The sequence below is a fragment of the Pelodiscus sinensis genome, chromosome 26 (genome assembly GCF_049634645.1).
Source record: "Pelodiscus sinensis isolate JC-2024 chromosome 26, ASM4963464v1, whole genome shotgun sequence".
NCBI lineage: Eukaryota > Metazoa > Chordata > Testudines > Trionychidae > Pelodiscus > Pelodiscus sinensis.
In genome coordinates, this window is record NC_134736.1 from 239,296 (window position 1) to 266,963 (window position 27,668).

Here is a 27,668-nt window from a genome sequence, read left to right on the forward strand (position 1 = left end):
GGTGTGCGGGTCCCCCCGCCCTACCCCACAGGGGCGCGAGCCGGGCCGGGCCCATTTACCCCTGGCCGCCCAGCCCCGCCCCGCGCGCTCGGCCCCGGCCCCGCCCCCGCGCGCTCCGTATTTGCAACCGGGGCCGGAGCGCGCTCGGTGGACGCTGCAGCAGGTCGGTCGGTTCCTCTTCTCTGGGGGCGGGGAGCCGAGCGCGCCCCCTACCCGGCAACCGCCCCGCCACAGCGGGGCCCCGCCCGGCCCCTCAGCGGCCGCCTGGCGGTCCTGCTGCAGCGAGCGGGCTCCGGACGCTCAGTTCCCGCCCCCGACGGCGTCCTGCCCTATCCTGCCTGTGATTGGCAGAAGCGGTGACGTACAGGCTCCTTGCCCAATAGGCGACGGTACCGTGCGGGGGCGAGGCGGGACTTTCGGGCGGAAGCCCCTGGGCGAAGGGGTCGGAGAGGTACCGCGAGGGGGCGCCGAGCTCTGCGGGGCCGGATTCCGGCCTCTTACCCGTGTGCGCCCTGCGGCCTCTGCCCGCGCCGGCGCCTTATTCCCCCGGGCCCCCCTCCGCACAGCCCCCTGCAGCCCCCCCCCTCCGTACAGCCCCCCGCAGCCCCCCCTCCGTACAGCTCCTCTCCCCCCTCCGCACAGCCCCCCGCAGCCCCCCCTCCGTACAGCCCCCCGCAGCCCCCCCTCCGTACAGCTCCTCTCCCCCCTCCGCACAGCCCCCTGCAGCCCCCCCTCCGTACAGCTCCTCTCCCCCCTCCGCACAGCCCCCTGCAGCCCCCCCTCCGTACAGCTCCTCTCCTCCTCCGCACAGCCCCCTGCAGCCCCCCCTCCGTACAGCCCCCTGCAGCCCCCCCTCCGTACAGCTCCTCTCCCCCCTCCGCACAGCCCCCCGCAGCCCCCCCTCCGTACAGCTCCTCTCCCCCCTCCGCACAGCCCCCCGCAGCCCCCCCTCCGTACAGCTCCTCTCCCCCCTCCGCACAGCCCCCTGCAGCCCCCCCTCCGTACAGCTCCTCTCCCCCCTCCGCACAGCCCCCTGCAGCCCCCCCTCCGTACAGCTCCTCTCCCCCCTCCGCACAGCCCCCCGCAGCCCCCCCTCCGTACAGCTCCTCTCCCCCCTCCGCACAGCCCCCTGCAGCCCCCCCTCCGTACAGCCCCCTGCAGCCCCCCCTCCGTACAGCTCCTCTCCCCCCTCCGCACAGCCCCCCGCAGCCCCCCTCCGTACAGCTCCTCTCCCCCCCTCCGCACAGCCCCCTGCAGCCCCCCCTCCGTACAGCTCCTCTCCCCCCTCCGCACAGCCCCCTGGAACCCTCCCTCCGTACAGCTCCTCTCCCCCCCTCCGCACAGCCCCCTGCAGCCCCCCCTCCGTACAGCTCCTCTCCCCCCTCCGCACAGCCCCCTGGAACCCCCCCTCCGTACAGCTCCTCTCCCCCCTCCGTACAGCTCCTCTCCCCCCTCCGCACAGCCCCCTGCAGCCCCCCCTCCGTACAGCTCCTCTCCCCCCTCCGCACAGCCCCCTGCAGCCCCCCCCGTACAGCTCCTCTCCCCCTCCGCACAGCCCCTGCAGCCCCCCCTCCGTACAGCTCCTCTCCCCCCCTCCGCACAGCCCCCTGCAGCCCCCCCTCCGTACAGCTCCTCTCCCCCCCTCCGCACAGCCTCCTGCAGCCCCCCCCCTCCGTACAGCTCTTCTCCCCCCCTCCGCACAGCTCCTCTCCCCCCCTCCGCACAGCCCCCTGCAGCCCCCCCTCCGTACAGCTCCTCTCCCCCCCTCTCTCCAGTGCGCAGCCCCTCCCCACACACAGCCCGGGCCTCTCTACCACAGAACCCCTCAGGCCTCAGCCACCTTGCCCCCGGCCTCTCCCCCGCGTAGCCCTCCAGACACGTAAATCATGTACCGCGCACAGTATGCCCCACTCCCTCAGCCACATAACCGTACAGACTGGCCTCTTACGGTACAGAACCCCCCGCTCCTGTGCACAAGCCTCTTCCACACTTAAGGCCTGCAGTCCGTGCACCAGGTTGCCCTGACCTCAGCAGGAGTGCTGCAGTTTTCTAGCCTTTTGCTTGGTATCCATTTCCTGTGAGCGTTCACCTGGAGGATGAGCAGCTGAAGAGACTTTTATATTTAGTTCTTGTCCCTTAACAACCCAGGCCCTTATCTATATCCGTGCAGCTCCAGTTACAGCAGTGCAAGCTGCACTACCCACACCATACTGCTAGTCCTTTGCTGCCTGTTCTGAACCTTGCTCTTTCTATGCTCAGGTAGGGCAATGCACATGTTAAAATGGCTAACAATTGTTAGAATAAATTCTTGGTGTCAGCAACCTATGTCTTTGTAAAATGCCTGGTACACTTTTTGGTGCTATATATTTAATTATATCAGACCTGAGCAGCATAATGTGTTGCGTCCCAGTATAAGTTAAACTTGATGTTTTAATGTTTTAAATACTGTGAATGGATGGTTAAAAGGATTGGGTAAGTTTATGAACCTAGTTCTGTTTTCAAGGCAACATGTGTTCATGTTAGAGTTCTAGAAGCAACCTCCCCCAATTTAATCTCATCCCCATATTGTGTAGTATTAATATGTGTGTTGTGGGCTCTCTCAATTTCTTTGGAAACATCAGGTTGGGCTACTGCTGGAAACAGGATACTGGACATGAAAGAGGAAGAAGCTTAGCTTCAGCTTTTAAACTTTTTTAGGGCAGCGGTTCTCAACTTTTTTTATACTGTGGACTGGCAAACCCATTAACAAATCTTTTGTGGACTGGTAATATTTTATTTGCAGGTTTGCATATTCATTATGCAAATAATGAATATGCAAACAAAATGTTACTAGTCCACCAAATCTCATACCGCCCTCCCCTGACTCCTGCCCCCCTCCATTTCCTTGCCCCAGTCCCCTCATACACTCCAACCCTGACTCCTGCACCCACCCATATTCCCAGCCCCTCCCCTGAGGCCACACACATACACAAACTTAAATTTCTTACTGTTAAGAAATGTACGTTGTTTTCCCTCCTTCCAGCCAAGTATCTCACAAGCAAGACCATTTGTGGCAATCATACGGCGGACTCCTATGGGGCCAAAGCCAGGAGGGGCCGAAGCTCCTTCTGTGGGGCGAACTGTGCATAGTCAGGCTCGTGCAGGCACCCAACGTGGGAGCACATGCAGTGGGAAAGTACCCCACTGCAACACACAGTGTTGCCAATGCGGCCACAGTCATAGCCGTGCCAGACAGAGGGCATGGGGTGGTCAATGGCTGGGCAACTGCAACCTGCCTCCCACAGCCCCACCCTTCTCACCCAGCATGTTATCCCAGCTCCACCCTGCATATGCCCCTCCCAGAAGAGCTGGTGAAATCCAGCATCTAGCCCAGTGGTCTCCAACCTTTTTACACCCAAGCTCATTTTTTAAGTCTCAGAACAGGCGAAGATCTACTGCCCCACCCCTTCCTTGAAGCCCCGCCTACATTACATGAGGAAATCTAATGTAAATGCACTGCGCAGGTGCACAGTTCAGAGAAGGCTCAAGAGCTACTCTTGGAGCCCCTGAGATCTACCGGTGGATCACGATCTACTAGTTGGTGACCACGGATCTAGCCCATAGCGTCAGCCTCTGCCAACAGCCCAGGGGACACCAGGCTGTGCAGGCTATTCACCACCTCCTCCATGCCCCCGTCTGCCTGTCTGTGGTGCACCACCCTGCTCCATCTTGGCCCTGCCTCCATATACATGGCCTGGTGGTGTGCAGCAGCCCAGCAACCAGCAGTGCTGGGCCATGGACCAGCAGTTAGGAACAGCTGTTTAAGGGCATGAAATGTTTCTTACTGTAGTGCCTAACATGATGGTCACACTTAGGCCTCTAGGTGCTAGTAATATAAACAGTAAAAGGGACTGATAGTGCTAGCTGTTGATATGGTTCATTTTATATTGTATCAGTGTTGTTATTTTGAATACTTCTTAGTCTTGGTGACTCAAACCACATGCACTGTTTCCCTATGTACTTTTTGCTGGTGGCTGTTACATGATGCCTAGAACAGCGGTTCCCCACCTTTTTTGAGCGCGCAGTCCCCTTTTCAATCTGTTAAAATTTCACGGCTCCCCCCGGGGGGGGGAGAAAAAAAAGAAAAGGGGGGAAAAAAGTAAGGATTGGGCCCTCTGGGGTGGCCTGATCCTTACTTTTAAACTTTCCACAGACCCCCTGCAGTACCATCTGGGACCACGAGGGATCCATGGACCACAGGTTGGGAACCATTGGCCTAGAATCTACAATGATAAATATGTGGGAAATGCATAGCTAGAAAGAATCATGTGACCCTCTTGTTCTCTGTGTAGGCTGATTTTGGAGCAGGCAGAATTGTCAAGTTCTGAAAAATGAAATGAACTTTTAAATGTCCTATTGAAACACAGATAAATCCATCAAAAGAGCCAGATGTTTGTAAAACTATCTGAAAATGTAAAGTATCAGAGGGGTAGCCGTGTTAGTCTGAATCTGCAAAAGCGATGAGGAGTCCTGTGGCACCTTATAGACTAACTGAAGTGTAGGAGCATTCAGTTTGAAAATGTAAAGGCATCTTCCCTTGATGTGTTCTTACATTTAGAATCAGGTTTCTAGCTTTAGTTTAAAACCAACTTAATCCTAATGAGGAACATATATAAGAAGTAGTTTAAAAATATACCCTCAATGTTTCTCTTTCCTCCTGTTTGAAGAGAGGACAGCTGGTGCTTGCTGGGAACTTATCTGTGTCAAAGTCTTTGGACATGGCCAACATTTTAATATAATTCAAAGGGGAAGAGTTAAAAAATATTTTTTAAAATTTGATTATAACTATGTAAGTACACATGTGTGTGTTTATCTTCTGCACTTTTTGCCTTATCTTGTAAGTTGGGATCAGTGGCACTTACTCTTTGTCTTCACAAGTTCTGTCAAGTGCATCTTCCAGTCTGACACAGACCTTCTTCATGCCCTCCTTTAGTATCTTTAACCATCTTTTACTGGGTCTTAGCTACATGCACTTAGAATGTGGTAGCCTTTGCCATTTTCTACAGCCATCAAGCAAAGTGATTGCATGTTGCTTCCAGGAATGCTGTAGCACTGTACTGAGATACTCCCAGCACATGAAGATCCACAGAACTTGTGTGATTGTCACAAGTTTTACAAACTGGCTGGCCAAGACTGACATTCTTGGTATGAAATCAGACTTTTTCTTCTTTAGGAGATACACCTTTCTCTCACCTTCACTTTCAGTTAAGAATACCTCTGCCAAAAGGAGGCAAAAGATAGGAGTTTAACCATCAGAGGCAAAGCCAACTTTCAATATAACTCAAAGAGGAACAGTTTTTAAAACCTGATGAAATCCATGTGTGTGTATAAAACCAAAATACTCATAAGTTGCCTAAAAATAAACCCTATAAATCCATAGTGTCCAACATGTTAGCCACTGGCCACATGTGGCTATTTGGCCAGTTGAGTGTGGTTGGACACGACGGCTATAAATGAATTGTTGTTTGTTTTATTATATGTTAGGTAATGCATTTGGTGCTTTGTACTGTCCAGTAAACAAATTGAGATATTGCCCCTTCCACAAGGAATTAATATTCTCAGCATTATGTTTATAAAGTCCTTTGAAAACTAGTTGCTCCATGAATGTTAGGGATGTCAATGAGTAGCTGACTAGATAAACTGAGAAGCCTATGTAATCTGGTCTACCACTCACGTTTCCACCTCCACCCCTCCTTGCTGCCTCTGTATCAGACGGACAGCTGGTCCGCCAGGGGAGCTAGTTTTTTAACTGGCTCCCCTCACGGACTGGCTCCTGCCTGGCACCCTGCACTGCGGCCTCTGGTACGGGAATGGCAGGGGGCTCCCAGGAGTGAGGCCAGAGCACACTGGCTGTTGGCCCCATGCCCGGGGACTACAGAATTCATCCCTGCTAAGAATTCATGTGGTTAGTCAACTAGTCTCTTACCTGCTATTTAACATCACTAATGAATGTTAAAAAATATTTTTCTTAGTTCGTAAGATTTTCTTTCCATGTTGCTGCTCAGATATTATCCCCATACTGTCAGGGCATCTTTTCTTTTTGATTTCTTTTGAAGTTTCGATTGGTCTCCAAAATGCAAAATGAGCTTGAATGCAGTTTCCTTGTTCAAAAAGAGAGTAATTGCTTATTGACTGAAGACTTGCATCAGTACTTCATGCTTGACTGCTTTTCATTGTTTTTGCATTCCTTTGCACTCTGAATTTCTGCATTTATTATTTCTCAAGCCTCATTATGTTGTCATAGGCAGTTACCCAATTAGGCAGTTACCCATTTATTCTTCTATATTAATGAGTCTTTATTCAAAATCTAAACTTACTGCAATTTGGTTGACTTCCCTGGTTTTTCACTTGGGATAAATATTGCCCAGTTCTTTGCTTTTTGTCCTGTTGCATCTCTCTCTTTTGCACTCCCTCCCTCAAAGTTTATTTGGTTTCTTTGCTTTACCAGGTACAAAAATATAGTTGCACCACTGTCCTGGACATTTCTACAGATACATTAATTTGCTAGAGAAAGGGTATTGAATTATATCTATACAATCACTTGCAGATTCTGAAAATATTAATAAGACCTGTAACAGTCCCAAGTGGGTGATTATCTGTGTTTTAGCCACAGAACATAACAGTAACTGGGAGAATTACAAAATTATTGTGGAAGATACCTTTGTTTCTTATTACATTAGCATAAGTCAGATTGGATTAAATGTCATCTTCTGTCTACAAATTCACTAGAGTGGAAGAGTCTTGCTCTGCAGTATTGAACCAGCTAAAAAAGCAGAGAAGGTCAGAGCTATATAATACTCGTGGAGTCACTGAAAAGGAAACCAGAAACTAAATGCAAGACTGCCTGTTGAAGCTGTAGGACTTTAATCTACCCTGTATTTTCCTTGTAGCGAGTCTAGTTTGATTTTTTTTTTCTGGAAAGGGATTGATTATTTTCAGTTTGTCCTGTTTGAGCTCATAGGTCAGAAGAGTTACTGAGCAAGGCTCCTCTAATCTTTCCACTTTGCGTACTGTGCGGTTTATCACAAGCTATCTTTACTTTTTTCTTTTTCTGTAGGTTGATGGTTTTGTCCTGAATGACGAGTTCCCTAAGTTAATAATTCTCCAGAAAGCAGCTGTAAACAAAACTGAGAAGAAAAAAGAACATTGACAAAGCTGTAGCTGTGCAAAAATATCTCAGGATGTGAATTCTAACTGGAGAGTCCAACCACCAGCTCAGATACCCTGATAGTTGCGGTTTTACTTTTCCTCAATCAAAATTGCTCTTTTGTTCAAATTTTTTTACTGCATCCTTTCTCAGATTTAAAAGCAGTTGCTATTTTTAAAAACTCTTCTATTACAACTATTCACTATAGCAGTGAGCTAAAATTTTAAAAATCCTACTGGCCAGATTTTTTTTTGAGATATTACTTTTGGTTGTACCATGATGGATAAGGGTTACAGTTACTACCGAACAGTGATATTCACTGCCATGTTTGTTGGCTATACATTGTACTATTTCAATAGGAAAACATTTTCATTTGTTATGCCCGCAATCATGGAGGAAATAGAATTGGACAAAGATGACTTAGGTAAGAAATTTCTTTGATAGAGTTTGTACATGTTTTCTCTTGGGGGGGGGGGGGGGGGGGGGTGTGTGTGTGTGTGTGTGTGTGTGTGTGTGTGTGTGTGTGTGTGTGTGTGTGTGTGTGTGTGTGTGTGTGTGCACGCGCTGTACCAGAATCCATATGTTAAATGCATGTTGTGTTCATCTGAAGAAGTGGACCGAGAAATCATCTATTGGAGTTTCTAGGAAGAAAAATCAAAATTCTACATCTTTAAAATCTAGGGCCAAATCTGTATATCATTATTCAGGCAAGTGTCTGTAGTGCCATTGACTTCAATAAGATAGTTCAAGTAAAGTAAGTTGAATTTGATCTATATTTTCTGGTAAAAAAAATTGGAAGTGGTAGTACACTTTCTGTGCCTCAGTTGTGATATCTAAAAAGGTCACTGCCCAGTTAAAAAATCTGTATACATTTTAAGTATTTCCTTCCGTCTTATATCACTTACATTATTTAAAATTAAAGAGATTATTTAAAATTAACTATTGTTGCCATTGGAACTGTTGATTTGTTGCATTTTTACTCAGTTTGGTCATTCCAAATAATTAGTTTCACTTTGTGTAGTTAATTTCCCTTTGTAAATCTGAGGTGCTAAAAAAATCCTACAGTGTTTGTTTAAAAAACAAGCATACGCAAACTTTGTTTTTGTTGGAATTTTTACAAATCCAAAGGGAGACTTCTGTTGCGTTTCATTTTTTTTATAGGATGTTTTATTGTGGTTTACATCTTTTTTTAACCCAAATCTGTATGTTGTCCCCATTGACATGAAAGTATCCCCTTTAATTGTTCAGAATATTCACTTCAAAAGGTCACCTCTTATTCTGCAAAGAGTTGCAGAAATAAAAAATGGATGAGGCTTCTGAGGTAATTTGCCTAATCCTCTGCTATTGTAGAGTTGAGTTCACATACTGCAAGGTTTTTGTTATGTGAAAATAGTCTCAGAACCAAGCCACATACACAATTGAAAGCAATCTCTCTGATTCATTAATCTGGATGGACTCTTTCAAAAAATGAGTAGTTAAAAAAAAAAGCTTAATTAAACAAATGTAGAATCTTTGTTTAAATATGATCAGGGATGCCATTTGGCTTGTGGGGTCAAGAAAACCTATAGCAACAACAAACATTTGGTCACCGTATTTTGCTAGTGGGTGGATAAATAAACAAAAATCTAATATTCCTTAAATAATTACTGAGCTAAACCAGGAGCCATATATAATTTCCACATTACATTGAGTCAAACTTGGGATTGGAATCAGTGTTAACTGCACTCCATTTTTTCTGCCCTGAGATAGGTTTGCTAGGCAAAATGTCCCAAAAAACATAGTTTTGTTTGAAAAATTCAGTTGTTTCCTGTAGCCTTGGTGTAAACCATTATAAACCTTAGTGCCTAAAAAACCTTGAATCTGTTCAGTTCAGAATCTTGGCACTTTATTGTGTCCTTCATATCTTAGTGCTGGGCATGGAAAGTAAGATTTAAGTTACAGATATGTTAAGCTAATTATTAGGATTTTTTAACCTAAGGTGAATATTTGAGGTAAAATGTGGCTCTGTAGGAATTCCGTTAATAAACACACTGTCATAATAGGGATGTGAATCCTTAATGGCTGATGTTTACTGGGTAACAGTTAACCGTTACCCAGGAGCAGCTTCCTCACCTGCAGCCTGCCATGAGTAGAGGGCTGCTTCAGCCCCGTGGGGCTACAGGCTCTCAATTGGCTCAGCCTGGGAATCGGCAGCTTTCCGTGGGGCTGGAAGTGGCAGTGGGTAGGGGGTTGCCAGCTCCCAGCCTGTGTGGTCACCCTTCCTCCTCCCCGGCTGCCGCTTCCAACCCTGTGCAACGCTGCTGGCTCCCAGCCTAGCACTGGAGCAGAAGCAGCCGGGTTGGAGCAGTCCATGGCGTGGGGGGCTGGAGTAACTCACCCTTGTATCCCCATGTATTTTGCTAACCGATAAAATTTAATGTTTAACCGGTTAACTAATTAAATGGGATTTTATATCCATAAGTCATACATGGATTAACCTTTGGTGTGGAATAAAGGTGTCACAAGGGAAACAAGTGTAGAATAGTTGTTCCACAATAATTGTTCTGGAATTTTCTCTATGTAGATAAGTCCGTAATCCAACTCAATTGCCTAAAAAGATTGGAAAATGCTTTCTTGGGAGATGCCGATTGGTAGCATTAATGCCATATCTTACATATTCTTTGTGCTTGATGCTTTATGGTTTACAAACAGCATGGGATGGTTGGGTCTTTAGCGTGGTGAAAATGTAAACTTACAGTGTCCATAACTTTGGTGGAGCTAGAGACATCTCAGTGCTTTGAAGAGAAAAAAAATACTGCTTGTCATATTATGTATATCTCAGTTCAGGTGCTAATCATATTAATGTCTGTATCCTGCTTGCAGGAATACTTTTCTAGAAACCAACTAGAAAGCCACTGTTATTGTAATAGCTAGTGGAACTGATTTCTTCCTGAATGACAACCCTGAATGTGATCCATTAGATACCTGAGTTAACTATCTTGTTACAAAATTTGTTACTAATGTATGTCTTTGGTTTCTGATTTATTGCAGGTCTTATCACTAGCAGCCAGTCGGCAGCCTACGCTATCAGTAAATTTATCAGTGGTGTCCTCTCTGATCAAATGAGTGCTCGCTGGCTCTTCTCATCTGGCCTTCTTCTGGTCGGCATAGTTAATGTTGTCTTTTCTTGGAGCTCTACTGTTACAGTCTTTTCAGGGCTGTGGTTTCTGAACGGTCTGGCACAAGGACTGGGATGGCCACCATGTGGGAAGGTACTGCGCAAAGTAAGTATACTTTGAAAATCCCCCCTCCTTTTTTGGGGGGGGGCAGGGGTACACTCCCAGATTTAAATGCTAGGAGTAGTGCTTAATTTGTGTTATAGCAGTGGTCCCCAACCTTTTCAGGTTGTCGGGCGCCAGGGGGCGTGGCCGTTCGCCCGCCAGGGGGCGGGGACACTTGCCCGCCCGGGGGCGGCCCCCCCCAGCCGCATGCCCGGCGGCGGGGTCCCCCCCATAGCCACGCGCCCGGGGCTAGCGCCCCCCGTAAGCGCTGCGTGCCCGGCGCCCTCCCCCGTACGCACCCAGGGGTGGAGCCAAGGGCGGGGCTGGCGCCGGGCCCGGGGCACGCGTGGCGCACCCGGGGGCGGGACCGGCCATGCGCCCAGGGCTGGCACCTGCTGCACGCCCAGGGGCAGGGCCAGCCCAGATTGCTCCGCGGGCGCATGTGAAGAGCCCGGCGGGCGCCGGGTTGGGGACCACGGTGTTATAGTTTATTTTGGCAGTTCCTAGCCCCAGCACTTCTGAGCTTGCTGTGTCAATTACGAAAGTGAAATATCTCTTTCACTACAAATGAAGCCCTGACTAGGAGACCTGAATAAATGATGATACAGGAATGCTTGCTTTGTGTGATATTCATAGCAGCTCCCCCCAGAAGAGGTGTTGTATGGAGAAAACCGCAGCAGTCCTTGTGCTTCGATCAGTGCCATCCCATCCACAGGATGGTTCGGTGCAACCTCCCCAGGTCCTGCACAATCCAGGGGACTAGCAGGGGACCTGGTACCTGCAGCAGAAGTCAGATCTGCTCTGCATTCACTGATGGTGGCAGGAAGCAGTGCTACCTGACCCCAGCCATGTCGCTCAGGGGATGGGCTGGGGGAAGAGGTGGGACTGACCCCCCACATTCACTGGAGGCAGGGGGAGGTGGAGCTATGTGGCTGGGAGCCAGCAAAGCAGAGTGGGCTGAGGTTGGGTCATTCCACTTCCCACTGCCATGCCACTTATGCGTGCAGGGGTGGGCTCAACCCTTGCTACTAGAGCCAGACCTTCTACTAATGCTCCAGGCTGTGTCACTTGGGAGGGGATTTGGGAGGGGGACGGGTGGCGCAAGGGTGGGAAAAGGAAGGATCAGGCCTGAGATGGAGTAGAAGTTGTCCCAGACCTCACACTCTCCTAGCCATGGCCCTGGCTAGGTTGGTGGGTGAATTCACAGCTATTCCCACTTCTCCTAGCAGGAGATGTAGTGTAGGTATGGCTCCAGGCGTGGTGTCTGTGAACTCTTGATTGCTCTATCCCTGCCATCCCTGGAGAAGGAGTGTCTCATGCCTCTTGCTATGTATTCAAGCCAAGAACACTCAAGTTGGAGAGTTATTTACTCCATTTGTTTGTCTTAAGCATGAAGCTTTGGTAGGTAATTGTAGTTTAATTTGCTAAATCACCATAGCAACAGAATTTGTAGTCATGAGAAACCCCAATTGCTGGATTCCAGTCCCTGATTTGTGGAAACAGAGGCACCATAGCCTCCTCCCTTTAGCAGTTGTCCACTGCTGAGCGAGGGAATGATAATGAAGTTTGGTTTAAACTGGCAGTGGGCACATAAGTTATAAATCACAAGCCAGATCATGTTGCAGTTCAGGATATTTTGGGAGAATGATACATACTCCTTCTGCTCCAGGAGGAAAAAAAACCTACCAGTCTGCCTGCACAGAATGTCAAGAGACATACAGTATGTGAACAGGGCCCCTGCTGAATTTTGTGTATATGCGTGCGTGCGTGCTGCCTCAGAAGCCACAACTGGATAATTTAGCCATGGGAAGAAGGAAAAGTTTACCATTATAAAGCTAGGGGCTAAAATCTGTGGTTCTCTGTAGAAATGTTCAAATGACATGATCTAAGGCAATAACAAAGAAGGCACTGCCATGGAGAAGGTCTCACCCTTTCTTCCACACTAGCATTCGTAGAAACTTCCCTGTAAACCAGGTGCGAGCAAAATATAGCCTACAGGCCAAACCTAGCCCACCAAGCCTTTGAATGTGGTCCATGGCTTACCCCTCTGGGATCCTCTGGGTTCTGGCCAGTGGGAGTGAGAGATTGGGCTGGGGGTGGGGACAGCATGTGAAGCCTCCCCCTTCCAGACCTACCCAGACCCTGCAGGAGTTCCCAGCTGTCATCAGGCTCCATGAAGTGCTGCTGCTTTGAAATGCTGTGGGGAGCCCACCGTCCGGCTCCCAGCGGCATTTCACAGTGTCAGCGCTGCATGGAGCCTTGCGTCAGCGAGGGAGTGATCCCGGGCTTCACGTGGTGCTTCTGCTTTGAAACGTCATGTGCAGCCCAGGGCCCGGGCTGCATACAGGATTTCAAAGCAGCAGCACCACATGGAGCCTGGGATCTGGCCCTGGGCTCCATGCGGCGCTGCCACTTTGAAGCATCCCCTCTTCTCCGCTGCCTCTTTCTGATAGAGACAGCAAGGGCGGGGGGGAGCGACTAGTTGTTCACATCCCTACTTCATTAATGTTTTCAAACAGCTCTGAGTTTCTTGGATGAAAGGGAATGTTAAAGAATAAAATATTTTTTGCATCTACTTTTATAAACATCTATCTGCTAGGATCTGAATTGGCCACGAAGGGACTATTTAACTGCAGGTTTTTGGAGATGAATCTAATTCCCACTCCAGGCATCTTTGCTCACACTCTCTATCTTTCCCTGTTGCACAGTGGTTTGAGCCTTCCCAGTTTGGAACGTGGTGGGCAATCCTCTCCACCAGCATGAATCTGGCAGGTGGCTTGGGCCCTATTGTTGCTGCTCTGATGGCTCTGAGCTACGACTGGCGCACAACTCTATCCATCTCTGGCTTCATCTGCATGGGCACCTCATTTGTTTGTCTTGTTCTGATTAAAAATGAGCCCTCTGATGTTGGGCTACCAAACATTGAACCAGGAACCACGAAAGGGAAAAAAGGTGAGCATTAGACTCCTCACCTTACAATTAAGGAGGAATGTAGGCAGAAAGAGGAGAAGGGACATGTTCTACCAAAAATTGAAAATATGAGTCTCCCTGGTGCAGGAACCAAACCCTTCCAATTTCCTGAACTTGGTGCTCACAGTATTGAACTCCAGATCTGCTTGCAGTAGTATACTACAAGGTATCACGGGAAGAGAATCCTTTGTGTGTGCCAATCCCTGTGTGTCTTCTAGTGTGAAAAAAAGCAAGAGACTGCCATCTAATGCGTGGTTATAGGTCAGGGAAAGTTCCTGAGCCACTTTTACATTTATTCCCAGCTTTTCCACTGACTCTGTGGACCCTCAACAAGTCACTTCAGCTCTGTGTGCCATAGACTCCCCATCTGTGAAATGTCTCTGTTAATATTCTTCTATTTCCCATGGGGTCTTATATTATTCAGGTCTGGCATGGAGGATCTCAAACATGACAAGTGTAAAGTAAACATTGTGTTGGACTTCTAATCTCACTGTCAGCTACTCCTGGTATTGTGGCAGCTGGTCCTGTGAGACTCACAGGATCCCAATCCTACTGCAGGGCTTTATGCTAATTCCATGCAGAGCTCTAGTGCAAAGCATAATTATTTGTTCCTACTGAACAGCAGAGAGAAGTGCTACCTTTGGCATGTCCCCACAGGTCTCCAATAAACAGAGAATTCTGTCTCCTGTTTTATTGACCCTAGCTTGAGTGGACTCTGATCAACATTTGGTGTCCTGAATTAGGACATGTAGTTAATAAATATTGGTTCAATTCACTGGACATGACGCTTCTCTTAAGAGCAAAAGGTCTGGAGGTTGTTGCATCACAAGGTCTGTCACTGTATTTACAAGCCTACAAAAATTTATGTGAAGTACTGACTTCTGCATTGCCTTGTAAATCTTTTGTGGATGGAATTGACGTTTGGTAACTGTCCTGGGAACACAATTGATACCACAATTGTGTTTTGGGGATATGAGTGTTAGCAGATATAACTGGCAGGTTCATGTAAGAATGGAGAAGCTAGCTTAAATGCAACATGCTGGGTGGGATGTACGCAGCTTCTTTCACAGACGAGTGAAGAAGATTGGAAACAAAATATGAAGGAATTGACAGCATGTTCTCCAATATCCTCTATTCACTGGGAACCGTACGAGAACAGAGTTATGCGAAGTAAAATGTTTATCATTGTGAGCTTTTTAATGTAACTAAGTGGAATAAATACCATAGACAGGATTCTTTGTACAGAGCAAATGGGTGGTAGCAATGGCCAATCACGACTAGTTACTATGAACTACTTTTACATTTAGAAGAGATTTACTGTTACAAGGTTGCTCCCACTATGCCATAGGGATGTTAGAAATTGTTTATTTTAGTAATCATGTAGCCGCAATATTCTTAGCGGTTACATGGTTATTAAAATGCTTCCCGTCCATGGGTAGCCCCGAGCTCCTTGTGGTCAGAGATTGCTTCACCATCCCATGGAGTAGCCTCTGTCTGCGGCGAGCCCGGGCCCCCTGTGGACAGGGGCTGCTGCCATCCTGCACTACTGCCTCTGATACAGGATCCCCGCATAGACTGACTCTCACCTGCCATCCCGTGCTGCTGTCTCTGCATCAGAGGCAGCAGCATGGAGTGGCAGGTGGCTCCCCTACATGCTGTTCATTTAAAACTTGACCAGTAGGCTGGGACTGAGCTGGCCTGTTGGTCCAAGTTTTAAATGCAGAGCATGCGGGGTGGAGGATGTTGTGGTTAACCGGGACTGTTAACCAATAAGCAATTGCTTAGAGGTTAAATGGTTTGCTAACTAACCGCTAACATCCCTACTACACACACAACCCACTTGCAGATCATTCTGCCTTGCTGATGGGTTGACACTACCCTGTTGCTACATCCAAGTGGTGTAATGGTGTTTTTACTGTTTTGCCTTTCAGGCTTATCTGGAGATCATAGCACACTGGCAGAGCTGCTTCTCTCACCATACCTCTGGGTCCTTTCAAGTGGCTACCTGGTTGTCTTTGGAGTGAAGACGTGTTGTACAGATTGGGGTCAGCTTTTTCTGATTCAGGAGAGAGGACAGTCTGCTCTTGTGGGTAAGGCACAAGAGCCTCGTTTTAAAGCTCAAGGATGTAATTTTCAAGATGTTCTGTTCCCATTTTAATGGGATCTGAGTGTCCTTGAAAATACCAGTCCAGATGATTAGGGTCAGCAAATGGTACAGGAAAGAAATACATTTCCTGATATTGGTGCACAGGAAAATGCATGCACTACCTCATTAGATCACACTTTCCAGTTCACCCTGGTCTTGAGGTAAGCCAAGGTGCCCATTGGTGACTGTTTGGTGACATATATGAAATGAGTTTGTGACTGACCAGTTCCTAATGATCAGGTGCATGACCAAGAAACCCCCAATACAAAGGGCAGCAGTTGGTGCCTTTGTAGAGACACCAGTGAGTGACTAAGTCATTGTGATTGACCTGTTGTCTTTTCTCACCCTAAGTGAGCCTCACAGATTGGTGTTTGTCTCTCTGCCAGTGTGTCCCATATGCGAGAGAAATCTGCCATGGTACTGCCTGGTTTGCCCCTGCTCTGTGAACAGAGAATTTCAGTCTCCTGGGCTGTTGCTGTGGTACTACCCCTCAGGTCTTAAATCAAACACTACTTAACTAAAACCAACAAACCGTATCAGATACTCTGAGAAGAACTGGGGAACCTAGGAGACCAAGCAAAGTATAAGCATGTTCGTGCTAGTTGTTCTGTTCTCTCTGATATGCCTTTATACTGAACTGTTCCCTGTGCACAAACATAAACCATTCATAAGAAATTGGTTTGGTGTTTCCTTCCTGGATCTGATGCCTAACCACGCCCTCTTATCCTGTGTTCTAGGCAGTTCTTACATGAGTGCCTTGGAGATTGGGGGCCTGGTAGGAAGCATCGCAGCTGGGTACCTTTCTGACAGAGCAGTAGCACGGGTAAGCAGTCTGGAACCTTGTCCATTGTGTTTTTCTCAGTAGCACAGATGGCAGATCTCAGTGCAATAACTGGAATGTCTGGTAACTCTAAACTTTGAGGTATCAGGAGTGAGAGAACTGAAGAGGTTAGAAGTTGTCACCCTGAGGATGTAAAATGCAACCTTCCTGGATTGCCATGGCATGGTGATGCAGATTCAGTGACACTTGAAAATCTTTTTTTCTTTCTAAACATTTCAGAAGATACAAAATCTTTCTTTGTAACAGCTGGGCTTTTCCAACAGACTGATGGAAGTTAGGTGCCTATTTTGTGTAGGCTTCTTTGAAAACCCCAACCCACATTCCCTGTGCCCAGTGGCAGGGGTAAGGAGTATGGGCAAACTCCATAGTAGAGGTGGTCACAGGGACAGATATGCCAGCAGCTGTGCTGAGTAAGCGTCAGGAAGCTGCTCTAGCCTTGCTATGCTGCCAGTAGTGGCCCCAGCGAGTTTTAAATTACCCATGGGCAGCAGGCAGGGCTAGGGGATTCTGTGGAGGACAGTGGGGAGTACTGGCCCCAAACTTTGGTGGAGCAGGGCCCCCCGGTGAGGAGTATTCTTGATATCTGGGTACCATGGACCCATATAACTTGCCACCTATGAAAAGTACCTGTGAGAAACATAACCACCTATAACAATTTGAAATAGTAATTAATTCACATGATGATATAGAAACCAATGTACACTAATCTACAGTTCATTGGTTTCATTCACTGATTTTTGTGCAACCCTACTTCTCCAGTTCATTTATCGTGGGTATGCACCTTGTGCTCTCAGGCTTTTATTCAAACAAATGCCAAAACACAAAATGAAATATCACTTACAACTGTCAGAACAATGAAGCAATTTCCACCAAAATAGTAGTTCACCTGACTCAAAATTCAGGGTTATCAAAGACTTGCAGGTCTGGACTAGGGATGTTAACTATCAGGTAATATAATAGTCGACTAACTGCATGAATTCTTAGTGGTTAGTCGACTATTCTATAGTCCCCCGGGGCGGGGCCAGCAGCTAGTGCAGTCCAGCCCCATTCCCGGGGAGCCCCCTGCCACTTCATGCTGCTGCCCCTGTATCAAAGGCAGCAGCATGGGGTGCCAGGCAGGAGCCGGTCTACAAGAGGAGCCAATTTAAAAATCAGTTCTCTGTGCAGACCAGATGCCTGCTGCCCACACCACTACTTCTGATACAGAGGCAGCAGCACAGGGTGGCAGCAGACCCTGTCCAGAGGGGGGGTCTAAGCTCCCTGCAGACAAAGGCTGCTGGGGAACAGAAGGGAGTGGGGGACGCTGCTGCAAAGCAACCTCTGTCTGTGGCGGCCCAGGCTGGCTGTGCACAAAGTCTGCTCTGGCAGCGGCCCCAGTCTGCGGTGGCCTGGGGTGGCCACGGACGGGGGCTGCTGCTGGAGCAGTCTCCGTCAGCAGCCAGCTCGGGCCGCCATGGACAGGGACTGCTGCCTGATAGAAGCAGCAGTGTGGAGGAGAAGCGGGGGGCAGGCCGCACCACAGAGACAGTGCTGGGGAGAACTGGCTTTTAAGCTGGCTCCCCCCAACACTAGTCCCTGCTTTCCCCCTTCCCGCCTCTGATACAGAGAAGAATTCAAGTAGTCGACTAGATTAACCTATAAATTTAGGCTTTTCGGTTAGTTGACTACTCGCTTACATAACTAGTCTGGACTGAGTTTTGTAATGAAATTGAAAACCAGGTGAATTGTGCCTAGTTATGTTAAAAGTTTTTCACAGCCTAACAACTAAATATGTGTCTCTCATGTCCATAAGGGTATGTCTACACTACAGCGCTAATTTGAACTAACTTAGTTCGAATTAGTTAATTCGAACTAAGCTAATTCGAACTAACGGATCCAGACTAAAAAACTAGTTCGACTTAGCGTTTTGCTAATTCGAACTAGCATGTCCACATTAAGTGGACCCTGAACCGGGGTTAAGGATGGCCGGAAGCAGTGCCGGCAGGGCCTCAGATGAGGACTTAGACCGTGGAGCTTCTGCCTCAGGCTAGCCGAGGGCTGTGCTTAAAGGGACCCGACCCCCCACCCCGGACAGACAGTTCTCAGGGGTGCCCCGCTTGCAAAGCAGTCCTGGCTTGGAGTGCCCTGAGTGCCCACACTGGGCACATCACAGCACTCGGCCATCAGACCGGCTACACTTGCCGCAGGCTGCCATCTGGGCTAGGTGGACCTTTGGTCTGACCCAGTACGGTCATTGTAAGCTCAGGGCTAAGGGTCGGAGGTCTCAGTGGACCACCTTGATTTTCATGCACACCTGCTCCTGGGTGGCCAGGCTGGCAGCTCTCCTGCCCTAGACGGCCACTTTCCTGTGCCTAGTGCGGAGGTCGTGGACGAGGTCCACGATGTCCGCACTAACCCAGGCGGGTGCCCGCCTCTTGCGGTCTCGGGCAAGCTCCCGGGAGCCGCCAGCCTGGTCCCGGGAAGAGGGGGAGGGCTGGGGGGCATCGGGTGGCTGGCTCGAGCCGTGCCAGGTGCAGGGTCTGCTGGCTGGGTGCTGGCCGGCTTGCACCTGGCACGGGCATCGTAGCCAGCCCGTACCCCTTTCAGGGGTCCGGAGCCGGAAGGGGGGCAATAGAGTTTCCCTGGTGTTGGCCAGAGTGGCCACCAAGGAAAGCTGGGGAGGGCTAGCCTCCCACTAGTTCAAATTAAGGGGCTACACACCCCTTAATTCGAACTAGTAAGTTCGAACTAGGCTTAGTCCTCGTAGAATGAGGTTTACCTAGTTCGAACTAAGCGCTCCGCTAGTTCGAATTAAGTTCGAACTAGCGGAGCGCTAGTGTAGCGCCTATCAAAATTAATTCGAACTAACGGACGTTAGTTCGAATTAACTTTGTAGGGTAGACATACCCTTAGAGAGAATCTTTGAGGAGCTTTATGTGTGTCAGTCAAACTAAATTGATAGTCTTTAAAGTGCTACATAGTCCTGTATTTTGTTCAAGCTAAATTAGTTTGTCATGTTACCATGTGCAGCATTGGACTGCAAAGCACAAAGCCACTAAAGTTTATTAAATATACAGATATCTAATATCCGCAGGGCACAACCCAGTAGAAACATGGTTGTGATGAATTATGTGGCTGCAGGAATGGGAGGTAACATTACAGTTTGTTATAAAGCCTGTATATTTATAGCCACATTCCCTAATCTCCACTGATATAACGAAAAGTTGAGATGAGAGACATTCACTCCAGCTCTATAGTGATGAGCACAGTCTTTGTTGCCCATCAAATTTCCAAGGGAGCTCTCCAGTTGATATTGTTTCTGAGGAGATTACAGATATGGTTGATAGAGATAACTGTGGTGATAGATGTACACTTCTGTAAGGTATTTGGCTTTGTGCTTCAAGATAGCGCTAAGTTTTATTTTTAAAATCAGACTATCCAAAATTAATGTAGCCCATTTAAATGGAGTAAAAACTCATGAACTGATACATTGGAAAATAAATTATGAATGGGGTATGCAGGTTCTGTTCTTGTTTGAGTTTATTCAGTATCCGTCAATGATCTGGAATAATATATAAAATTATTATTTCAAAAAATTGCAGGTGACATAAAAAATTGGAATGGCAAATAATGATAAATACGGGTTCATTGTATAGGCAGCTCTAAATTGCTTCATAAGGTAGGCTATATGAAGAACATGTTGAATCTAGGAACAAAGAATGTAGGTCACACAAGCTGATGCACCATATACTGGAACTCAGTGACATTGAAAAAGACTTTGGAATTATGGTAAATAACCAACTGAACATGAGTTCCCACCTTACTATTGTAAGGCTAACACATAATCATAGGATGTGTAAGCAGGGAAATCACAAAGTTAAGGATTTGTTACTTAACCTCTGAGTGTGGCATTATTGTGACCATGACTGGATTACTCTGTCCAGTTCTGGAGCCCACACTTTGAAAAATTGGAAAGGATTAAGTAAAGAGCTACAAGAATGAAGAGGTCTACAAAACATCCCTCAGTGAGAGACCGAAGAAGTTCAATCTGTGTGGCTTGATCATGGTCTAAAAGTACTTACACCTACCTTTTGGGACATTGTTAATAGAAGAAGGCTCTTTAATGTAGTAGAAAGGAGCATAATGAAATAGTGATTGGGAGCTGAAGCTAGCCAGATCAATTAAAAGTAAGGTCAGGGAGGATAATTATTCACTGATACAACTTACTTTGGGACATAAATGGATATTACATAATTTTGAGTCTTTTGGAAAGTTCTGTAGATACACTGTAGCTCAAACAGTATTTATGAGCTTGTAGCAGAAATTACTGGGCAAGTCATCTAGTCCCTTTGGGCTCTAATGTTTGTGAATCGGTTGGCAGTAGGAACTCATTTTCGGTGTATTTTCTCTCTCTGTTCCAATATGTATTACAGGTGGGTCTGTCACTTTATGGGAATCCTCGGCATGTGCTCCTGCTTTCCATGATGGCGGGAATGTCTGTTTCGATGTACCTTTTCCGGGTCACAATCACAAGTGACTCTCCTAAGGTAACCCATGCACAAGCAGTTTGTTCCTATGCAGCATGTGATGTGAGTGATGACTGATGCTTCAACATAGAGAAGGAGAGTACCAGACTAGCTAAAAGAGGAGGGCAACATGCTTTCCTCATGTGACCTGTCTCCTCTCCACCCTACCTGGGTGGGGGGACACACTATTGTCCTGCTTTGCCGGCTCCCCCTCCGCATTTTCGGTTGCTTTCCCAGGTGCTGCTTGGTGGCTTCTGGGACAGCAGCTGAGCGTGTGAAAAGGACGGAGGGTCTCCCGTTTGCTTGTCCATTGTCCCCAGCAGCTGAGCTTGCATTCAGGACAGCTAGCTGGGATCTTGTGCTGCACCAGATAGCATCCTCCTAAAAGAAGGGGCAAATGCTAAACTCATGGGTCAAATGCCCCATCCCTTCTGCTCCCTGCCTGGGCTGGCCACTGGTGGGGCATTTGCCCCTTCCACAAGCCGTCAAGTCCTGCAAGTTGCACTCAGACACCGACTAGAGCACAGAAGGTTACAGAAGAGTATTCCCATGTTTGGCATTGGAAGTTCTGCATAAAAATGGTAGAACTGTTATGCCCCATCATTTTTTTTATCTGAGTACTGACAATATGTTTACTGCTGCTCAAATAAAGGAAGAACCAAGGTTTCCTGAAGAAGTTCAATCTAGCTATTAGCAAAGCATGCTCAAACACCAGTGACAACTTCTGGGACTCTTCCTCTGACTTCATAATCCTTTTGTAAAGGACTGTACACAGTTCCAGGGCATCCTATTTGAAAGATTTATAAACAGACTGCAATATAACTTTCTGGCGTCTTCTTACAGAACCACCGTGTCTGGTCTGGAAGTTACAGGCTTTATCTGTAACTGAAAAATTTAAAGAAAAATTGGAAGCGTGAAATCTAGTCAGCTTCACTAACTCAAGTAAAAATAGCTCTAGGTTCCTAGGCTTACCCCAGAGTCCTTTGCCAATTTGGATGATTTTATTTTCACAATTAGTTTTTTCCCCTCTCCCTATTGCTGTGCAAAGCTCCCACAGATGAGGAGAGACATTGTTTCCTCTGCAGAGTCAAGCTGACTAGACACAGTGCTGCTAAACGTACAAAGCAAGCAAACTGAAATAGAGAAAATTTCTTCTCTGCACTTTTAGTTATCTGAGATGTTGTATGAAATAGAAATAGTGTAACAGGGTGACATGACAGCACCTGATTTTTCAGCAGGAGACACGGCTCTGTTGCTGAGCTACCCTATTGGCAGGAATTAGAAACTGGCAAAAAACTGCTGAGCAAGTACTTCTGGTTCCTTATGGAAAGTGCTGCCTGTTAGCTCCCATAGATATATAGGAGGTGGAATAAGCTGTCTTGAAAGAGGGAATTGGAGGCTGAGACAGAGCTACTCTGCAGGGAAACTATAGGAACACTCATTATAGGGAGAAAGCTTAGTTTGAGGTTTTTGTTCTGGTGGTGGCTCAACTTTTTCAGTAAAGTTAAACTCTCAAGAATGTGTTAAGTTTGAACTCTGACTACACAAGACAGGGTGGGAACTAGGGATGTTTAAATGTGTTTATTTTTGTAACCATGTAATCACTGAAATTTTCAGTGGCTACATGTTTACATGCGGGCGAGAGGCAGCTCCATGGGAGCTAGTACACACAGGTAACTGCTCCCCTCTACCCCCCGCTGTCTCTATATCAGAGGCAGCAGTGTGGGGCAAGGGCAGGTGGGAGCCGATGCCTGCAGGGAGCTAGCTTATAAGCATAGGGGGGTTGCAGGCGGTTCCATGGGAAACTGACCTAAAAGTGTACCAGCTCCCACCTGCTCTCCCCCTCCACTCTGATAGAAGCAGCAGCGGGGTATGTGGGAGGGAAGCTGCTTGTAACTGTGAAAGTTAATCAAGTTAACCAAGGCTCATCTATTAACTGTTGAAACATGTACACTATCGCACCCCTAGTGGGAACTCCACCTATTTGGGTAGTTAACACATGATCGGGCAAAAAAGTGCTTAAGATGATGGTATCCCTTTTATTGATGAGGATTTTGTTAGTAGCAATTTTGACAGTTCTCTGAACCAATCCCTAATATTTTTGTCTGTATTCTCTGCTACCAAATGGAATTTCACTTCTATCCTTTTTAATGTTTTCTCACCTCTCCCTCAGGAAAACAACTTCTGGATTGTAGCCTTGCATCCTCTCGCTGCCCTCACAGGCTTCACAGAACAGGAGGTTTCTGCCTTGTCTTTCTCTCTCCTCTTTTGCCTATTTCTACTTTTACTGAGTCTTTCCTAATCTGAAAGGTTGGTTAGTTCAACAGGATTTAAAGCATTATGAAGAGTGCTGTAAGTTTTTTTTCTGAAAGAAGCTTCATAATTTCATATTACTAAATTAACTGAATCTTCATAAAACCAGTGCTAAAACACTGATGGGTTCTGGGAATGTTTACTCTTTAGATGAGATAATAAGTCTGGCCAACTATTAATAGAAGTCTTACAGCTAACACATAGGACTTGGGAATCCAGACCTCACTTCTATTCCTGCCTCTGCCATTGACTTCCTGCTTGACTTTTGGCAAGTTACTTCCTGCTCTTCTTTTTGCCTCCATTTCCCAAACTGTCAGATGGGGATTACACTTTCTGCCCAATAGGAGTGTTAAGGCTTAATTCATTAATGGTTATGCAACATATTGCGATCCTGAGATGGAAAAATCTTGAGAGAGGCTAAGAACTATATACCCTTTATGGGCTTTAGACTGGTGCCATTGCTCAGATACTTTGCAATGCCTGGTTGTTAAAGTAAATCCCAACCTTAGAATCCGTGTTCAGGTAGACTACCTTTTAATATAACACTGTAGGATTTTCAGCTGACAACAATGGGGGTGCCTCACAACAGATATAAATGCATTGACCAGTAGATCTATAAAACTATAATGCCCTTTAACCAACACGTTTCAGAATAATTTTTTAAAAGGCTGCTATGCAGTAAACACCTTTTCTGTGCCATTTTACCATAACTTAAAGCTTATTAAATAGAATTATCATAATCTTCTCCTGTTTAAGGAGTTTCATAATGAGATGGGGCTATGTGACAGTTCACACAGATATTGATAACAATAGATAAAAACAGTTATTCCTTTCAAGCTGAAAATGTGCTGGCCAATTCAATCAGGAATGTGTTACATTATAAACCATCTTGTGTTACAAGCATGTGTGGCAGAGCAGACTGTTTCACATGCTAGACTTTCTACCCACCAGCTAGGAAAGCAGAGTATGCCAGAAAAACGTTCAGTTTGAATCATACGGTAGACAGGGCTTTATACACTTAGCCAATGTCTAACCAAACATGCTCAAATTTAGGGATCCCATCTCTGATTACTCTTTGCTTGTGTTGATAGCTATGGATACTGATTCTAGGAGCCATCTTTGGGTTTTCTTCTTATGGACCAATTGCACTGTTTGGCGTGATAGCAAATGAGAGCGCACCTTCCAATCTGTGTGGCACCTCGCATGCTATTGTTGCACTAATGGCCAATGGTGAGTAATACTCCGTCCCCCTCACACAAACAAAACCCCCAAACAAACTTCAGAGCCTTTATTCTGTAGCAGCAAAAAACCTCAGTCCCCCTGATAGGGATGTAAAATCCCATTTAGTTAGTTGACGGGTTAAATGCTAAGTCTAAGTGGTTAACTGATGAAACAGGGCAGGCAGGGGGCTGCTCAAGTCGGGTTGAAGTGCCCCTGCTCATGGCATACCAGGGCAAGGCCTACAGCAGGCTGCTTCAGCCCCCATAGGCTAAGTGGTTAACCATTAATGTCCCTATTTCCTGATGATCCTAGTCTGGCAAATTAAGGTTTCAAATTGGCTCTGATATTCTTGATACGATCAGGTGCTATTGAGTGATATGAAAGGATCTCCCTCAAGCAGCACAGCTGAGAGAATTGGAAGTGAAGGTTTGTGCAACTGAGTCTGTTCATTCAACAAATAAAAAGTGGGTCTGAAAACCGGAGACTCACTGAGCAACTTCCTGAATTTCATGCTTGATTCTCAAGATGTTTCATTCTGCAGTCCCCATGAAAGCCACACTGGGGTCTGTAGAAAATCATCAGAGACTGCAGCTAGGCGTATTCTTTACAGGTTGGATTTAGAGATGGGTAAGATGGACAAATGTGAAGCATATCTTTTGTGTTAGGCTGTCTGGGACACTGGCCTCATACATCACCTTTTGAGACTTCTTGTTAACGTCCTTACCATTGAAACCTCAGCCTTTGCCAGCCCAGTGAAGATTTAAAGATAAAAGTCTAGCATACAGAGAGTTAACTTATTAGGGAAACAGTCTACGCATGTTGTTGTTCTCAGACTTTTCTTGTCCTAAAAAAAAAAAACCCCTAAAGAAAGAAACCCCAAGGCAGTAGTGTGGAAGTTATTGCCAGCATTCTGAGATCTGGACCAGGCCTAAGTCCTTATAGCATCAGGATCACAGTAAGAAAAAAGCCCATTGAAGTTTGGATCCAGACTTCCCCAAAGCTCAGCAATGTTTCACTCTGCAGTTTTGACTCAGACATATTTCTGGTCACAAGTGAAAATGCTGCACTCTTTAGTTGTCTCCCTTATGAGACTTCATACATTTTGATAAGATTTGCCAAAGCAGACAGTCTGTAGCAGGTAAGGGATTTTTGTGTCTTTCAGGTTGCAACTTAGTCCTCACTTTCATATTTGTTAGCAAAGTAAACTGCAGTCACCAAACTTGTATCTTTTCTGATAGCTGGATAGGAAGTTTGCTCCCTGGAGTTTTCTGGCTGTGAAAACCTGTTTGGAGGAAAAGGTGGCCACAGCCCATTCGTTGAGGGATCCTGAAGGAGTGACATTGAGAAAAGAGTTTGAAGTGACCAGATGTTTCACCAGGCAGGACAGCATTGTTCTGTTTAAAATAACTTGAGATATCCGGCTTGAAGCATTTTTATAAATGCCAACAATAGTGCAAAGAACAGTGTCAGTAGGAGAAACTGGAAGATTCTGCTGCTTAAGGACTCTAACTCTGTTCTCTCCTCTGCAGTTGGTGGTTTCTTGGCTGGGTTGCCTTTCAGTACTATAGCCAAGCACTACAGTTGGGCCACAGCCTTCTGGGTAGCTGAAATAACATGTGCGATCAGCACTGTAGCCTTCTTCTTGTTACGGAACATCTGCACCAAGATGGGTCGGGTACCCAAGAAGATTGACTAAAGATGAGCAGCAAAGGTACTACTGATGCTCCAGACGCTATTATCGGATGGCAGATGATGACTAACTGACCAGAGACTGAGTTTCCTATCAGTGCAGACTAAATCAGAATATCTATCCAAATATCATTTAATTTTAATCATTCGTGTTTGGAAAAGCATAAGATCTACAGCAGCTGTTAGGTTTCAATACCTGCAGCAGTTTTAGTTATTCAGTGATTGTTTACATCTCATGACCTCATTTTACCTCTTATTTAAAGTGCTGTTAGTGAACAGAGCAGAGACTTGGCAGTCTGGATTGCTAAGCAAGAATTACAGCAGAAGACTGGCATCCAGTACCCACCTTTTCTTCTTGCTGCTGGGCCTCAGCTGAGGTGTTGCTCAGTTCAGCTTCCTTGTTTATAGAAATATTTCAGTTAGCCAGCACTGAGCCTATTTTCATTTACCTCCACTTGCTGTTGTAACTGCAGCTGTGACCCAGCTTCCTCTGCCATAAGCTGCCTCCTGTGTCTCCCTTCCCAGAAGCAGACTGCTGACTTATTACTAAAAGTGCTGCTCCCCCAACTCGTCAGTCTGAACAGTTACTGGTCCACTTATTACTGCAGATCCCTGCCATTGCAGCAAAACAGCACCCTTTTCAGTAACTGCAAATGAGTACAGATCTTGGAACTCCATTCAAGAGATAGAAGCACTGTAGAACAGTTACCATAAATTAGCGAATATAACCTGCAGGTTATCCATGTTTTTACCAACCATGCCCCCACGTCTTATTCAAGTTGATTTTTACTCACATTAAAAGACAAGACCAACATGATAAAATCAGCCTTTTATGAAGGCAGCAGAGTCTCTGTGGGTTATCTAATTTTTTTTATACAATAGAAAAACCACAAGTAATATACGAGTGCATGTTATACATGGATGCGGGTTATATTTGTTAATTTATGGTACTTTTTGCTATTAAATTAATCGCCCTGGTTAACCATCGAGTATTAGCGAGCTGCAAAGCAGATGGTTAACACCAAATATAATGCTGGAGTACTAAGAAAACTGGTTCAAGAGCATATGCACATTTATAGCTCCTCTTTCTGCATTATCTAGAAAATTATTAAGAGATTTTTATCATTGAGTTGTAGATGAATTTATCAATAAGTTACAATAAGGTGAAAGCTTATCTTTCTAATGGCTTTGGTCCCCGTACAGCATTTTTAGGTTACGCTACACCATAGGAGTGGCTCACTCTTATGAAGGCTTGTTAGCAGGAGCATTGCTCTGTGGAAGCAAATGTCATATTAAGGGACTTTTCTGATCAGGATTTTGGTTTGAGGTTTCTGCAGGATTTAGTTCTTTAGAATGCTTTTAGGGATGCAAGTGGCTCAGTGGCCACTACCAGAGAGCTCCCTTGACATGAGATTGCTCAGTCAGACTTAACAAAATGGCTATTATTGCACAAGTAATACTCATATGCAAGTATCACATGTAGTTTAAGACATACTGTATACCCAACTATGAAATAAAAATGGAGCACTGCAATGGG

General features: G+C 46.4%; 1 protein-coding gene across 8 annotated transcripts; it reads left to right on the top strand.

The window, feature by feature from the left end:
• The first annotated feature begins 143 nt into the window (after positions 1 to 143).
• Positions 144 to 27,664, top strand: SLC37A4 (solute carrier family 37 member 4). 8 transcript variants are annotated; one of them, XM_075909684.1, is made up of 11 exons: positions 183 to 389; positions 2,171 to 2,259; positions 7,097 to 7,610; positions 10,217 to 10,449; positions 13,155 to 13,398; positions 15,348 to 15,506; positions 16,300 to 16,385; positions 20,816 to 20,929; positions 23,082 to 23,147; positions 24,313 to 24,451; positions 25,972 to 27,664. In XM_075909684.1, the coding sequence occupies exons 3-11, from the start codon at positions 7,463 to 7,465 to the stop codon at positions 26,136 to 26,138; spliced, it is 1,356 nt and encodes a 451-aa protein (XP_075765799.1). In that variant the 5' UTR covers positions 183 to 389; positions 2,171 to 2,259; positions 7,097 to 7,462; the 3' UTR covers positions 26,139 to 27,664. The 8 variants fall into 8 exon arrangements, with proteins under 8 accessions (XP_075765802.1, XP_075765799.1, XP_075765801.1 ...); XM_075909687.1 differs by lacking the exons at positions 183 to 389; positions 2,171 to 2,259 and adding an exon at positions 144 to 163; XM_075909686.1 differs by lacking the exon at positions 2,171 to 2,259.
• Positions 27,665 to 27,668: the final 4 nt, after the last annotated feature.